Raw genomic sequence first — 17,457 nt, 5'->3', positions numbered from 1 at the left:
GTTTACAGAATGAATACAGATTGATACAAATTGATGCTGAAAATATGCTAACAGATCATCCTAATTAAATGCCAATATACTTTCCAACACTCCCCCTCAAGTTGGAGAGTGATTGTCAAGAACTCCCAACTTGCACATGAGCGATTTGAACTTCTCTTTCCCCAAAGCTTTAGTAAACACGTCTGCCAATTGCTGTGAAGAAATCACATGTTGAGTGACAACCTCACCTTGTAAAATTTTGTCCCGAATGAAATGGCAATCCATTTCAATATGCCGTGTTCTTTCATGAAATACAGGATTCGCAGCAATATGCAAGGCTGATTGATTATCACAATGCAAAATAGCTGGACTCGAAATAGGCATATGTAAATCTGCCAATAAATATCGCAACCAAGTAAGCTCACAACATGTACCTGCCATTGCCCTGTATTCAGCTTCTGCACTTGATAGTGAAACAGTCTTTTGCCTTTTAGTCCTCCACGAAATTAAAGAACTTCCCAAGAATATACAATAACCAGTAGTGGAGCGGCGGGTAATAGGACAACCCGCCCAATCAGAATCACAAAATGCCCTCAAGTTTAAAGAATCATGAGAACGAAGAAGTAAACCTTGACCAGGAGATGACTTTAGGTAACGCACAACTCGAAGGGCAACAGCCATGTGAGGTTGGCGTGGTTCATGCATGAAACGGCTGAGAATATGTACTGAGTATGTGATATCGGGTCTAGTAATGGTCAAGTAAATCAATCGACCAACTAGACGCCGATATGCAGCAGGATCTTTGAGTAGTTCTCCCTTGTTTGAAAGCTTGGATTCTTCCATAGGAAACTTAACCGGCTTAGCACCCAAGTAGCCACTATCTTTGATAATCTCCAAGGCATATTTACGTTGAGATATGTAAATCCCTTTCTTGGAACGAGCTATTTCAATGCCTAGGAAAAATTTCAGATCACCAAGGTCCTTGATACGAAAACGAGTATGAAGAAATTGCTTCAAGTCATTAATAGACTCCATATTGTTTCCTGTGATCAAAATATCGTCCACATAGATTAATAAGACGGTGAGAGATGTACCATCTTTGCAGACAAATAAAGAATAGTCGGCTTTTGACTGAGAGAAGCCAGCAGTAAGAATAGCTTCTGTGAACTTAGAGAACCATTGACGAGAAGCCTGTTTCAGTCCATACAACGACTTGTGGAGGCGACACACAAGGTTCTCCCCCTGTCGCCGAAGACCAGGAGGAGGAGACATATAAATTTCTTCCAACAAATCACTATTGAGGAAAGCATTATTAACATCTAATTGATGTAAAGACCAATTCTAACTAGCAGCAATAGCAAGAAGGCAGCGAACAGTTACCATTTTGGCAGTGGGAGAAAAAGTGTCATGATAATCAATGCCTGCAACCTGGGTGAAACCCCGAGCAACAAGGCGAGCCTTATATCGCTCGACGGAGCCATCAGCCTTGCGTTTAATCCGATAGACCCATTTACAACTGATTGGACGTTTGCCAGGGGGTAAAGGGACAAGACTCCATGTTTGATTATCAGTGAGAGCTTGAAGCTCAGAATTCATGGCCTCTTGCCATTTGGGATCTGCGACGGCAATTTCATAGGAAGCCGGCTCCTCATCTCGACTGACAGTAGCAACATAACGAAGATGGGCAGGAGAAAAATGATGATAAGATAAATAGCGACAAAGGGGATATCTAGTACCTGGTGTAGGACCAGGCGAGGCCGACGAAAGTTGGTGTGGAGGCAGAATCACCTGCGAGCAAACGTAGTCCTTAAGGCGGACATTGGCTTCTCGGGTACGTTGAGAACGGCGGAGAGGCTGAATAGGGGCCGCCGGCAGAGGATCGGGATGGACCAGGGGAACATCGAGATCGGGATTAGCCAGAGGAACAGCGGAATTGGCGGTTTGATGTGGTGAAGGAAGTTGGGGAAGGTCTAGAGCAAGTTGAGCTGGTGGAGAAGAAGGTATGTGGTCAGAAGTGGATGGGTCGAGCTCAGGCGATGAAGACGCTCTAGGGGACTGAGGAATTTCGTCGGTGTGGGTCGAAGAACAAGGAGGCGCTGAGGTATGGATATCGGATAAGAGAGGAAGGGGAATGGGCTGGGCCGGATTAATACTGGGATTTAGGGGTGTAGGTGGACTTGATGAATAGTGAAAAGTATCCTCTAGAAAAATGACATCCCGATTAGTGAATATGTTCTTGGTCTCAATGTTGTACAGTTTGTATGCTTTTTGACCCATGGGATAACCGAGAAAAATACATTTGGTTGCACGAGGAGCAAATTTGGAAGATGGGTTGACAGAAGTTGCAAAAGCAACACAACCAAAAACTCTCATACGAGAATAATCAGGAGGCTTATTATAAAGAATTTCAAAGGGTGTCTTCTTGTGAAGCAATAAGGTAGGAAGACGGTTAATTGTATAAACGGCTGTGAGAACACATTCTCCCCAAAAACTGATAGGGAGATGGGATTGAAAACGAAGGGCTCGAGCTGTTTCAAGTATGTGTCTATGTTTCCTCTCGACAACACCATTTTGTTGAGGTGTGTAGACACAAGAGTGTTGAAAAATGACGCCTTCTTCAAGGAAAAAATTTTGTAATGAAAGGAATTCAGCTCCATTATCGGATCGAAATTGTTGGACTTTGGTGTTGAATTGGGTAATAACATAATGAAAGAATTGGCGTAGTAATGTTTGTGTTTCACTTTTGTGACGCATTAAGAATACCCACGTAAAACGTGAAAAATCATCCACAATAGTTAAAAAATAATAAGCACCAGATAGAGAAGGGGTTTTAAAACGACCCCAAATGTCACAATGAATAAGGGAAAAACACTTAGAAGTTGAAATTGAACTAGGAAGAAAAGGTTGACGAGTTTGTTTCGCTAATGGACAAACGTCACATTTATGACTAGAATCAAATGAAAAATGAAGCAAATTATTGGCCAAATACTGTAAACGAGCAGGAGAAGGGTGACCCAGGCGGCGATGCCAAAGATCAGAGGAAATGATCAGATTGCAAGCAAAGCGGGAAGAAGGAGTAGAAGCCAACGCCACAAGGTAGTAGAGGTCACCACGTCGCTTACCCACACCAATCATCGTCTTCGTAGCCAAGTCCTATAAAATACACCAAGAGGGAAAAAAAGTCACCAAACAATGTAAGTCATCAATTGTCTTGCCAACAGACATAAGATCTACTCGAAAGCTTGGCACACAGAGAACATTATTCAATAGAAAATAATCATTAAAGTGAATCGAGCCAGTCATAGTGATACCGGCCTTGTCTCCGCTAGGTAAAGAAACCGGTGCTAAAGAAGGATGCTCATCAATATTCAGCAATAATTTAGGAGAAGAAGTAATGTGGTGGGTTGCTCCACTATCAATTATCCAACGGTTGGGATCAACCGGTAACAAACCTGATGCAAATTCAGAGACTGAAGCAGCGGTGGCATTGGCCTGTGGGACGGCAGGCTTGGGAGTTAAGGCACTAAGTATTTGAGTGTATTGGTCCTCCGTCAAATTGGGCAGAGAGGACTGCAGCTCCTGGTAAGTGGGGGTAGAATCCACAAGATTGGCAGAAGGAGTACTACCAGATGCCGAGCTTGAAGAATTGTTCCTATTGCCTTGACGTTGATGCCGAGCTTTATTCTTGGGATGACCAGGAGGGTATCCAATTTTCTTGTAACATGTTGGCTCCCTATGGTATAAATCACCACAATAAGTACATTGAAAAGGCTCCTTGTTGCGTGGATTGTTGAATTGGTTTCCATCCTGATTATTTTGTCGATTCCTAGGCACATTAACATTGCCACCACGTACAGCCATAGCTGCTGCATCTGATGGAATAGTGATGGAGCCTAATTCTCGTTGCTTTTCTTCTTGTACAATTGAGGCATAAGCTTGATGAACAGATGGTAAGGGATTCATTAATAAAATTTGACCACGCGTACCTGAATAGGATTCATTCAGTCCCATGAGGAACTGCATCAGTTTGGTTCGATCATTATTTCCACATGTGCAGGTCATTGAATTGAAGGATGCAAGTTCATCCCAGAGTCCCTTCAATTTGGTATAGTATGCGGCAACAGACAACTGCCCTTGTTCAATCTTGTATATATCTCGTTGGATCTGGAATATGCGGGGAGCATTGCCTAATGAAAATCTTTCCCGTAAGTCTTCCCAAACGGCATGAGGAGTAGCACACGAAAGGACGGAGTCAGCTATTTCTGGTTCAAGAGAATTGAGGATCCAGGATAGCACCATGTCATTGCAACGTTGCCAGAGATCATGTACATCAGAGTTCTCAGAAGGCTCCTTGATTTTTCCAGTAATAAAACCGATTTTGTTTTTGGCACTAAGAGAAATCCTCATGGAACGATACCAGGAATTATAGTTGTCGCCATTCAATCTTTTTGTAACAAGGTGAAGACCAGGATGGTCAGAATGATGAAGGAATAAAGGGTTGGCGGCATCATCAGCAGAAGAGCCGCCTGAAGCAGAGGAAATAACTTTGTCTTCAGTCATGGAGGTTGGTGAAGACGGAAAAGAAAGAAACGCAGCAAGTGCGGCAAGAAAGAAAGAGCTAGGTTTACAAAACCCGCTCTGATACCATATAGGAAAAGATATTATACCAGAATGATTTCCTTGTATTTGACGATGAGCAATATATACAGAGATTACATCTTGACAGCTAAGAATCTCTATCTAGTTAGGAGACTAAGAAGGAAAGACAGCTAACGTGATTGTTTACAGAATGAATACAGATTGATACAAATTGATGCTGAAAATATGCTAACAGATCATCCTAATTAAATGCCAATATACTTTCCAACATTAAGGAATACATTTCTCAGATTCTATTACATCTTGAATGAAGGAAGGAATATTAGACCAAAAGAAAGCTTAATCAAAATCTGCAGCATGAGCTGCCGGCCAATTTGTGCGCAGCCATGTTTGCCTCTCTTCTAGCGTGAATAATTCTAACTTGGTTCACCTCTTTCAAATCTTGTCTGAGGTCCTCATATAACCTTCCAAGAATAGAATAATTTTGCAGCTCCTCCTGACACACTTGTTTCTTCAAAACCAAACAATCAGTCTCCAAAATTACTGGACATAGACCATGTTCCATCACATAACCAAATGCTTCCTTACAAGCCAAGAGCTCGACATGTTCAGTAGACTGAACTCGAGTAACTACCTTCCCCACTGCTCCCAAAAAATTCCCTTGAGAGTCACGGACTAAAAAACCAATTGCTGCTTTGCCAGAGCACAGACTAAAAGCTCCATCAAAATTCACCTTTAACCAACCCACAGGAGGGCACTGGCACTTCAAAATTTTCCACGGTTACATAGACTGACTAGGTAAGAACTAATTACAATTAAAGTGCTAGTTACATTTCTAATAGAATACAATAGAGCTGTCAATTCGGACACGACCCGATAACACGACTCGAAACCCGCACGAAATAAAGCAGGTTGAACTCGCACGATTAAAAAGCGGGTCAGCCGTGGGTCAACCTGCCATGACCCATTTAATAAATGGGTCGGCCACGAGTCAACCCGCCAACACGAAGTGAACCTGTATAACCCGATTATTGACAAGACCCGCCCCGGATTTCACCCCGAAATCCGAAGTGGCCCTGCGGGGCCCACTTTAGAAGAAATTCTACCAAAAATTTGGCGGAACTTCCCCTAATCTCGCAACACAACACAAGTATGAATCCCATCCATACTCGGAAAATCTCAAGAAAATATATACTCCAACGACGTGGCCCCGCACGCCAAAATATTCTAGAATTCATAAACCATTAGGCGAGAAATAATCGATAAAATAATTCAATCGAAAATCCCATTTTCGAAAAATATTCCAAAAAATCTCAATATCGACGAATAAAATATTTTAATAAATTCCGGAAATCACCTCGGAAAGTAATTCGTCGAAAATCACTTAAATCATGATTTCAAATAAAAACCATATATCGGAGATACTTATCAAAGGCTCAAAATCCATTCCCGAATCATAATTGAAAATAAATTATAATTAATCTCTGAAAATTTAATCATATTCCGAAAACAAATCATGAAATCCAAATCTGAGCATAATAGATTCGTATATGAAATTCATATGGAAAAACAATGCCAAAATTATAATCCAAGGCAAAATATTATGCTCGATAATAAAATGATAAATAAATTATTATTTCTGGAAAAATAAATGCATGCATCATTCTTTAAAAATAAAAGTCCACTCACAGTACTATTCCGGTGATCACGCATACGAGTTCCTTCGTCGAGCAATCGCTCGGTGCGTCATCCTGTACACAATTATATTCCGTGAATAACTATTCAACAAATTAATACGATTCCTAAAATCAATTCCTCATAATCACATCTCCACTTCTCCTCGGATTCAACCCACATTCTACCACTAATACCAATTCGTTATCTTAAAGGTTCCAAGTCAGAACCGAGAGATATCCGACGGTCGGATTCACATAATTCGATAATCGAAACCCTAAACTTCAAAAATTCATAATTAATTCCAAGCTTCTCCAAAAATCACCAAACTTCACATACAAGCTCTACAACATTTACACAATTCAATGGGCTAAAAACTGGAATTAAAACACTGCCCCACACACCTCCACGCGCCACCAACAGTGGCAGCGCGTGGGCCCCACGCGCCGGCGGCCACCACCTCCGATGGCCACCAAATTTTGGCAGTAGCTGCAAAACAACAAACCTAACCTCTTTCTCAACTACAACACATCCAAATAACAAGTAAAAACAGCCGAAATCATTTGATGAACACAAACCCAGAAATTTCCAAGAACCCTAGAATTTCATTTCGTCAATTCGACTTCTACACAATAAATCATGATACAAGGCCATAGGGGAAATGATCAGTGATGAAAACCAAACCTTCGACGGCGATTTGGTGGCCGGAGGTGGTCGGAATCGCCGGAAATCGCCGAAAAACCCCAACTGCTACAGTGATCTTCTTAGGTCAATTCCGAGCTTTTCCGGCCAAATCTTCGAAAACCAAGGTTACTAGCGTGTTGGGAGGGAGGAGGCGCTCCTCTGGTGACCGGTTGCACGCCGGCTGGTGGCCGGAAAGTGAAGAATCGAAGGGAGGACGAAAATGGCCGAACCGGAAAAGAGAGAGGTCGGGGGAGAGGAGAGAGAAAGAGCCGGGTAAGTTTCCCAAATTTGGAAACTTACCACAGTAACTTCCTATATTTATAGAAACTTACCGTGAACAATAACTTTCACAATTTCGCTTATAACTTTCGCATATGAGCTCCGATTTTTACGTACCACATATGCACGTGCTCGGTTTAACGTCCTCTACAACTTTCATAAAGAACATTTTCTCAAATTTTGACCCGAACAAAAAGTCAACTTTTAGGGCCACTAAAGTTACCGAAAAAGAGTAAAAGTAAATCGAATTGTCGTTTACTGTCCAAATGACTAGTAACCGGTGAATTAAGATACGGGATGTTACAATTATACTATACTTGTTGAAATTTTGGATGTTGGGAGTATTTGATCATAGGATTAGACAATTTGAAATAATTTGGTTTATAATTATTGGATTTAATTATTTATCAATATATATAATTACTTATATTCTTCATCTTGTGGAGTTTTTAGTGAATTTAATCAATTTATGCATTTTTTTAGTTAAATGGGTCGCATTGTTAACGCTTAAATGGGTCATTTTATCTAACACAACACGATATATTTGTTAAATGGGTTAAGCGGGTTGGAAACGTTGGAAACGGATAACCCGTTGAATGAATAGGTTGGGTTTGGGTTTAAATTTTTGACACAATTATTAAATGAGTTGAGTTTGGGTTTGTATTTTGCGACACGACAAATACCTTGACCCAACACGACCCATTGACAGCCCTAGAATACAATAAGTACATTCCTAATAGGATATGTTGACTTACGCTAACACTCCATTTCAAGTTGGAGGATACAAGTCTCGGATGCCCAATTTGTCGAGTGAGTCAAGGAACACCTTGATGGAAAACCCTTTTGTCAACACATCTGCTAGTTAGGGACAATTGGAAAGTCAATCAATTTTGCATCCAACTTCTCCTTAATAAAGTGTCCCCCAACCTCCACATGCTTGGTACGGTCATGCTATACTGGATTCTTTGATATAGCAATTGCTGCCTTATTAACACAATGTAACTTCATAGCTCGCTTAGGCTTGAATCCTAAATCACGCAACAAATTATGCAGCCATTGTAGCTCACAAACTTCATGAGCATTCCTCTAAACTCTGCTTCAACACTAGACCTTGCTACCACCTTTTGTTTCTTACTCCTCCAAGTAACAAGATTTCCTCCAACAAAGTGAAATACCTGGAATTAGACCTCTGGTCAATAATAATGCCAACCCAATCTGCATCATTAAAGCCACTCACCTCAAGATGATGATGATGTTTAGAAAACATCAAACTTTTTCCTGGTGCAGTCTTCAAATATCTCAAAATCCTCACCACTGCATTCATATGAACTTCACTCGGGATGTGCATGAACTGACTCACTACATTAACTGCATAAGCTACATCTGGTCTGGTATGAGACAAGTAGATTAACCTTCCAACCAATCTTTGATATAAATCTTCTTGCATTATGCTAATATGAACTATCTGCATTGTGCTTCACTATATAAATTCACTTGTGACCCACAGTCTTCTTTGCACTAGACAGTGGCACTAGCTCCCATCTATTGTTCTTTAGTAATGCTTCCATCTCTTCCTCCATCGCCTTAGACCACTTGGGATCTCTCAAAGCTTCCTGCACTTTGTTAAGAATAAATACATAGGATATTTGGTGCACAAAGAATTTGTATCACTTAGATAACCTATGGGTTGACACATAGTTGGAAACTGGATATTTTGACTTGACGCTAATAGTGGCTTCATACTTTTTTGATGTTTTACCACGATTGACTCGATTGGACAACGTGTATTTAGTAGGTTCAGACTCTTCATCATGAATAACTATATTAGGAGGATCAGACACATGTTCAAAATTTACCTCGGGATGATCTTCAGAACCTTAGGAAACTTGGTCAGAGGGGAGTAATGGTGGAGGGGGAGTCATTGTAGAAGCTTCTTCTATACTACAATATGACTGTTTGAAATTCTAGGTTGCCAGATTAGACTAGTCGAAAACTTGATTCGACTGGTTGCCATTATGTCCTTTGACTACATCTATTCATTCGATTGGTCGATTGGTCGATTGGAGCTATTCGACTAGTTGAGTACCTCTCAGCCTCTGACTTTCCTTAGTTCGACTAGCCGAAAATTATTCTTGACTAGTTGAATTTTCAACATATTCTTCATCTTTTTCATTCTCTAGACTTCCACTGACCAATTCTTCAAATTTCTCCCCCTGAAGAGATGTGTTGGTGGGAGAAATATAGCAAATAGCCTCAAAGAAAGTGACATCCATAGTAACATAAAACTTCTTGGTGGGAGGATAGAAACACTTATACCCATTCAAATGAATCTCATACCTGATAAAGACACATTTTAAAGCGCGAGCCTCTAACTTAGAGCGTTGATTTTTTGGAACATGAACAAAAGCTACACACTTAAAGACTCTAGCAGGTAGGTTATGAAATGAAGGAAGGGAGACATGGGTAGAGAGTACCTCAAATGAAATTTGACCCTGAGGGACAAAGGATGGTATATGATTGATGAGAGGAGAAGCAGTAAAAATCGCTTCTCCCCACAAGTACTTGGGCATGTGTGCATTAAAGAGGATGGAACGAGCAACATCCAGTAGATGGTGGTTCTTACGATCAGACACACCATTTGCTCAGGTGTCTGTGGGCAAGTGGTTTGCTGTAAAATTCCTTGTGCCTGGAGATAATCTTGAAATTCATGACTCATATACTCGCCTCCATTATCAGAGCAACAAATCTTAATCTGACCATTATATTGAGTTTGAATCATGACTTTGAATGTTTGGAAAGCAAAAAAGATAGCAGATTTAGACTTGCGAAATGCTACCTATGAGACTCTATTATAATCATCAATAAAAGAAACAAACCACATATGTTAGAAGGAGTAGGATCACGAGAATGCCCTCAAACATCTGAACGAATCAATTCAAAAGGAGTAGTACTATGATTGAAATTACTTAAGGGATAGCTGACACGCTGGCTCTTGGCCAAAACACAAGTTTCACATGCATCTAAGAGAACAATCATCAATGCCCAAAAACAAAGAAGGCATACACATTTTCATGTTACTAAATGATGGATGTCCTAGGTGACGAAGCCATAACCACAGCTGACAGGACCCGCCCCAGATTTCACCCTGAAATCCGAAGTGGCCCTGCGGGGCCCACTTTAGAAGAGATTCTACCAAAAATTTGGCAGAACTTCCCCTAAAAGTAGGCTACCCAAAACCTGTAGGAAAACATTTACACTTCTAAATCATTCATCCTTAATCTTCTGGAGCCATCTGCTCCCCAAATCACAACTCCAATTTCACAAATATCAGTCTCAACCCAAAAACAATATTAATCCCATAGGTTATCAGAGCAATACTAATCCACTAGGTAACAAAGAAAACAGAAATAGAATGAGTACGCGGAAGCAATGCTGTTGGCTATGCCTCGACTCCATGTACGCCCGACCTCAACTAATTTCGCCAGCAAACTGGGCATTTGAAACCGAAGGGCCCAGGGGAAAAGTATTGAAAAACACGTTAGCGTGAGTGGACAAAAATAAACAAATTTTAACAAAAGGAAATTTAATACTTTCCCCATTTATTTCTCTAAAAACTCCCGATGCATGCAATGTTTAGGACAACAAAACAAGAGAAGTTCTGTACAAGAAAAACCGACTAGCCCCGCTAGTCACAACTAAAAGAAAAGATTGAAACTCCGGTACTCAAGAAAAATAGGACCAGCCCTGCTGGTTAAACGGAAATCGAACTAGCCCCGCTAGTCAAAAATAGTAAAGTGAGTAGGGGAAGACGATAGCCATACGAGTGAGCCTCCCAAGCTCGGGTGATAGCCTCCCAGGCTAAAGTACTCCCATTACTCCCGTAATATACCCTTACGCCACTAAGTGTAGCGATAGGATACTGGGCTTCAGAATTACTGTCACAGAGACAGTAACCAGCGCCACAAAGGCGGAGGGCTTCGGTGATCCCATCACCTCGCTACAAAGGCGGAAGATCAAAGCTAGCAATGATAATAGTCACCCAAAGTATGGCAAAAGAAAATCCGAAAACCACAGTAAAATCATAAATACATAAGGCTTCCCAAACTCTCGCAAATGAATTTCCAACGACGTGTCCCACACGCCAAGAGTATCTCAAATCAATAGCAAAAATGCGAGAAATAATAATAAATCATAATCTCTATAATTTGAAACAAAACCAATTCCAAAATCATCATCAAGGCATTCCCAATGCCAAAATCCGAAAGTCGATAAATAAATAAGAAAGATCAATAAATCAACGGCGTGTCCCACACGCCAAAAATAAACTCATAATTAAGAAAATAAATAAGATAAAATAAGCATAATCCAATGACGTGACCCCGCACGCCATAAAATCTTCAAATAATAAATTATCCAAATAAATAAATTATCATCTCGGAAACAAATAAATAAATGCATGCATCATTCTTTGAAAATAAAAGTCCACTCACAGTACTATTGGGCGACCACGCAAACGAGTTCCTTCATTTAACCGTAGCTCGCGGCATTGCCCTGTACACAATTATATTTCCGTAAACGACAATCCGATAAAATAATTACGAACCTAAACGAAACCCGAAAATCCCTATCTCCATTACTTCTCAAATTCAACCCAAATCTTTTCCACAACACCAATTCCCCAATTTATATATTCCACAACGAAAACGAGGGAAATCCGACGGCCGGATTTCCCACAATTCAATCACAAAACTTCAAACTTCGGAAATTCACAAATAATTCCAAACCCCTCCAAAATTCACCAAACTTCACATACAAGCTCTACAACAATTCTACAATTTAATGGGCTAAAAACTGAAATTAAAACACTGCCCTACACGCCTCCACGCGCCACCAACAGTGGCAGCGCGTGGGCCCCACGCGCCACCGGCAACCACCTCCGATGGCCACCAAAATTTGGCAGCACCATCTACTCAACAAACCCAACCTCTTTCTCAACTACAAAAAGTTCCAATTTTACCTGGAAGAGCTCCAATTTGGCCGTTGAACACAAGCCCAGAAAACCCAAGAACCCTAGAAATTGAAATTGTTAATTCGACCTCTACACTGCAAATTGAAATGAAATACCTTAGGGGAAATGATCTATGTCAAAAACCGAACCTTCGATGCCAGTTTGGTGGCCGGCGACTGCCGGAATCGGAAAATATCGGCGTTGACTCAAAACTGCTACAGTGACCGTCCTCTTCTTCTCGTTGCTGCACCTTCCACAGTTCATATTAAGCTACGAAACGAACCCAGAAATGAAGAATAGGAAGAGAGCTTTCCAACGACATCTTATACGTCAAAATCCGTCGCCGGATGGAGGTGTTATGGCCGGAAGAAGGTGAAGAGGTCGGAGAGGAAGAGAGGGTCGGGGAGAGAGAAGGGAGAGGGCTCGATAAGTTTCCGAAAATGGAAACTTACCACAGTAACTCGGCTATTTATAGAAACTTACCATATGAACAGTAACTTTAGTATTTCGCTTATAACTTTCACATACGAACTCCGATTTTTACGTACCACATATGCACACGCTCGGTTTAACGTCCTCTACAACTTTCATGAAGAACATTTTCTCAAATTTTGACCCGAACAAAAAGTCAACTTTTAGGGCCACTAAAGTTACCGAAAAAGAGTAAAAGTAAATCAAATTGTCGTTTATTGTCCAAATGACTAGTAAACCGGTGATTTAAGATACGGGATGTTACAACAGCTTACTCAACTACTCAGAACTCGAAATCAAAGCGATTGGGGCTCTCTTCCTTGGTTTCTCCCCTACATACAACTGGTCCAGATGGAACAACCTCCTCCTCAGATCTCCCCGACCAAGAGTCTTCCTGGTAAGATCTCGAAACACAAAATACATGGGAAAAAAGGTCACAAAGCACTTAGCTTCAACATTCAATTGTGGGACAAATATTAAGTGGTGAGATAAAGCAGGAACATATAAGACATTGTGGGACTATTTGATATTTCCTTATCGGTGTGAATTGGTCCATCTTCCATTTTCTCTTAAAGAGTTCGTATTTTGATATCTTCCTTCATTGTATTTGACTTATAGCCACCTCTTCCAATTCTTCCTCATGTGCCACCTCTTGCTTCATTGAAATTTTTATGATTGCTGGATCATTCTCCTCCATTCAAGGTGAGTTTTGTTTGAAGCACCTTCTCTAGGAATGGCTCTTTGTTTTTCTTCTTTATTTTCTCGTCATAGGCTCTTAGAGAAGTAGAGAGTTGATCAATAGTCAATGTATCTGATACGCTCAAAGCAAGCGCATAATTTAACCCTGAAAAGATCGTTAGTAGTATAAGCAAATAGGGATCGTTCTATTCCGGGGATTGAGGGTACACCTGTCATTGTCAAACAATTAAACAATTAAAATTAAAACAAAGTATAATATTCACAAATGTATTCACAAAATATAAACATTTTACACGAAAAGGGGGGATTTTGTTTTTGGTTTTTTCGAAAATGAAACTAAGTTAACAAAAACAATTAAAATGCAAAAACATAAAAATACGAATGGAATGAAGGAACAAAGATCAAAACCGAAACTTATGATTAAAATTGATTCAAACCCTAATATTGTTCATCTAAGTCATGAGAAAGGAGTTGATCATGTGAAACATTCGAAAGCAAATGAATTCCCATTTTTTACTTTTCAATGCTAATTAACCTAAGCGAAAGCACCTAGATTAATCCTATCAAACATGCAATCAAACCCTAGAAAGCTAGTCAATCATGTCATGTTTAACGCATTACACATAGAGAAAGGCTATCAACTCAAGTGTACAACTTAGTATGGAAAAGTCCACCTAATTGCAATTCTCTTTAATTAAATTCGATCTTTGTACAAAACCTTTACTACTTTGATTCAAGTTTACACAAAACGAAAAGTCGATTTCATGTTCTTAAACCTAGCACCATTCATATCGAAACCCTAAGTGTTTGCAACCACATAAGATTAAAATACAAAAGTTATCTATAACGCAAATTTAATTAAACAAACCCACATAAGCAACTCTCGAATCACAATATATGAATCTGAAAATTCTCAATTAATCATAAAAATTCCAGAAATAATACTTTGTTCAAACATATATGTCAACTAGTTCATAACCAACGAAATTCAAAGCAAAGGTTACAAAGGAGAATAGGATTACACCGTGGATGAAGATGAGATGGATGATTCACGTTGTGGATTCTTGAAACTCGAAAGCAAGCTTCAAGGATGGCTATGGATGGAAGTGCTCACGGCTTCTCTTCTTCTTCTTTGGCCTTGCTTGAACTCGTGGAGATGACTAAACTTGAAACTAGAGGATGGAAAGGAAAATGGAATGGATGAAGGAATGTCTTTCTTCTTTGTTGTAGCCTCTATTTATAGGCTACCAAGCAAAACTATTTGGATTTAAACAAATGATGATATGTTAGGTTTGAGCATTTAAACATTAATGGAATTTATTAGGTTTGAATATTTAAACACTAATGGAATTTGTTAGGTTTGAGTCACTTTCTACTCATTTTTCCTTCAATTAATTCTCCACCAAGACTTCAGATTTTGCCCGTGACTTCTTCATATGAAATGATCCATCATGAGTGTAGATCATTCTGTAAAATTTTCAGAATTTATCTCCATGTGTTTGGGCCGGAATTTCTGCTGGACTCCTTACAGGTCCAGTTTTCCAGTTTTGCTTCTGCAGAACATTGGGCTGACTGTTTGAAGGCCTTCCACTTCTTTTTGGCTCTTGCACTCTTCATAAGAAATGTTTCTTAGGATGTCTAGAATGGATCTGGAAGGTTTCAGCTCATTTGAAGTTCATTTGGTCAGGTGGTCGCTCCTTCTTCCTTGCTTGGCTTGGTTTCTCCTAGCCGGAGTAGGAAAATGTGTAAAGTTGACCTTTTTAGTGCATTTCCATTTTTCTCCATCATTTTATGGACCTAACACTTATTTCATCATCATCTACTCCAATGTACCTAAAAATAAAAATTGAATTAAAAATCGATTCGTTAAGGAATTAACTAAGCAAAATGTGAGGAATTAACTATTAAAATATCACATTAAAATGCTTCTATCAAATTCCCCCACACTTAGCTTTTGCTAGTCCCTTAGCAAAATCAAAACACAGACACAACTAAGACTCAACGAAAATTTAAAGACTCTACAAATACAATGACTCTATTGCCCTTCAACTTTTTGTCTCAGCAATCTCTTACTTTCACCACACCAAGATTAGCACTCAACCAAGAATTAATGTTTAGGCATTCGAGAGTTAATTAAAACATGTAATCCACACATATACAAGTAGGACTTGGTTGTAACAATGGTGATGGGTTTAAGCTTAGCATGCTTCAGACAAGTATGATTCAAATCTCACAAGTATATCCCTCTTTCTTCTCTCAGATCATGGCAATGCTTAAAAGCTTATTCACTCAAGTACATGTGAAAGATAAACAAAGTAGATCACATATGTATAGAAACAAAAGCACATAATTTTTCTTTTAAAGATCTCATGAAGGATATCAACTACTTGCACGAATGGACTGCCATAGGTTCAACTCTTGTAACTTATCTCCACATCAAGGGCTGTCCCATCTTAAGGATCAAGAAGGTCCTCTCTCAAGGGTTGTAATGGGGCTCAGGCTCAAGGTTTAAAGAAACGAAAGGTAAGGATTTATCAAAGTGTCCTAAAAACCTAGTAGAGCTCATATGAATGTAGAGATTTCGAAATATTCCACCAAGGCATTGCAAAAACGTCACTTCCCCATAGTGGTAATATAAGAGGGCCAAATGTCTTCATGTTGGGCCCAATCTTCAATGTAAACTTCCCTTGAATCTAGTGAAATGGACAAAGGCCAAATTTTTCTGTAGTGGGCCTTCAATTCAAAGCAAACTCCAAAATCACTAAGTATGGGGTATTAAAGTCCATATACTTTTCTTTTTATTTCTTTTTAGCCGTATATATATATATATATATTTTTTTCTTTATTTTCATTTTTCACGGCTTTCACATATCTTTTCTTTATGGACAATTCTACCCCCACACTTGAACTTTCACCTCTTCTCAATCTTCATCTTTAACACCAAACCCATGTAATATGTCTCAAAAGTTAGCTCCACTAAGTTCTTAGAACAAAGGGTAGAGTTGTAACTATACTAAGCTTCATGGTTAAGGATTTTAAGGGTGATGAACGAAAAGGCTTAATGTAGGCTCAAAGGGGCTTATCTAGGGGGGTCCCACGACCGGCACAAATGGGGACACAAGTTTATTTGGCAATGGTGGTAATTCCTAGAGAACCTCTATCCCTTCCAGAATCAGGGCCATGTATTGATATCACGTCTCAACAAGCACAAGAGCGAATTCTAGCATTCTCTAGTCCATTAAACTTAATCTATGGCAAGCAGTCAATCAAGATGAAAGAATAATGAGATCATCAAAACATCGCCAAGAAATTAAGAATATATTTTTCATTTCACTCCAAGAAAAAGGGACATGGTTCAATTATCTCACATGGGCTTTATGAATCACAACTCATCTTAACATGCTCATATTCTGTACCAAGGTCATGCAATCCATATCCACTACAAGGCACACATTTTTCATATATCTCAATTAACCAAAGAATACCATGTTTAAAATCATCTCAATGTTGTGATCCTCTTTTAGTCATGATTTCAGAGATATAGAATCATCCCAGACAGTTGAAAGGCATCCTAAGACTCAAAACAAAACAAAAACAAGAACAACACATAAAGTGACGCAACATACAAGAAAGAAAAAAAAAAAAAAAAAAAAAAAAAAAAAAAAACGTTTTGGACTTAGGGATATTTCTCTTCTCCTTTCGGTAACTCCTTTGGAACATGACCAGGTGAAGAGAGGAACGATTTTGGCGGAGCTCAGCTCACTTGATTGACAGGGGACGAGACCCTTTGTCAGCACTTCTCATATCCAAACTAGACCTTTAGACATCACATCCCATTGGATTCGCCTACGATGAAGAAGATATTTACCCAAAATTCATTTTGACTCTAACAACAAACAAACAAAACAAACAAACTAAAGAACAAAGATAAACAAAAACCAAAACATGAATATAAAACCTAAAACAAAGTTAACGATTTTTTTTTTTTTTTTTTTTTTTTTTGAATCTAATTTTTTTAATTTTCTGATTTTTTATTTTGTTTTCTTTTTATGACAAAAACTAAC

General features: G+C 39.3%; 1 protein-coding gene across 1 annotated transcript; it reads right to left on the bottom strand.

The window, feature by feature from the left end:
• Positions 1 to 96: 96 nt before the first annotated feature.
• On the bottom strand, positions 97 to 1,251 carry LOC133723242 (uncharacterized mitochondrial protein AtMg00810-like). The gene is made up of 2 exons (XM_062150059.1): positions 414 to 1,251; positions 97 to 371 (listed from the first exon to the last, which is right to left on the bottom strand). The coding sequence occupies exons 1-2, from the start codon at positions 1,249 to 1,251 to the stop codon at positions 97 to 99; spliced, it is 1,113 nt and encodes a 370-aa protein (XP_062006043.1).
• Between the last annotated feature and the right edge of the window lie 16,206 nt (positions 1,252 to 17,457).

The sequence above is a fragment of the Rosa rugosa genome, chromosome 7 (genome assembly GCF_958449725.1).
Source record: "Rosa rugosa chromosome 7, drRosRugo1.1, whole genome shotgun sequence".
Classification (NCBI taxonomy): domain Eukaryota; kingdom Viridiplantae; phylum Streptophyta; class Magnoliopsida; order Rosales; family Rosaceae; genus Rosa; species Rosa rugosa.
The sequence above is the reverse complement of the archived record's forward strand: the minus strand, read 5'-3'. Positions and strand labels throughout refer to the sequence as shown.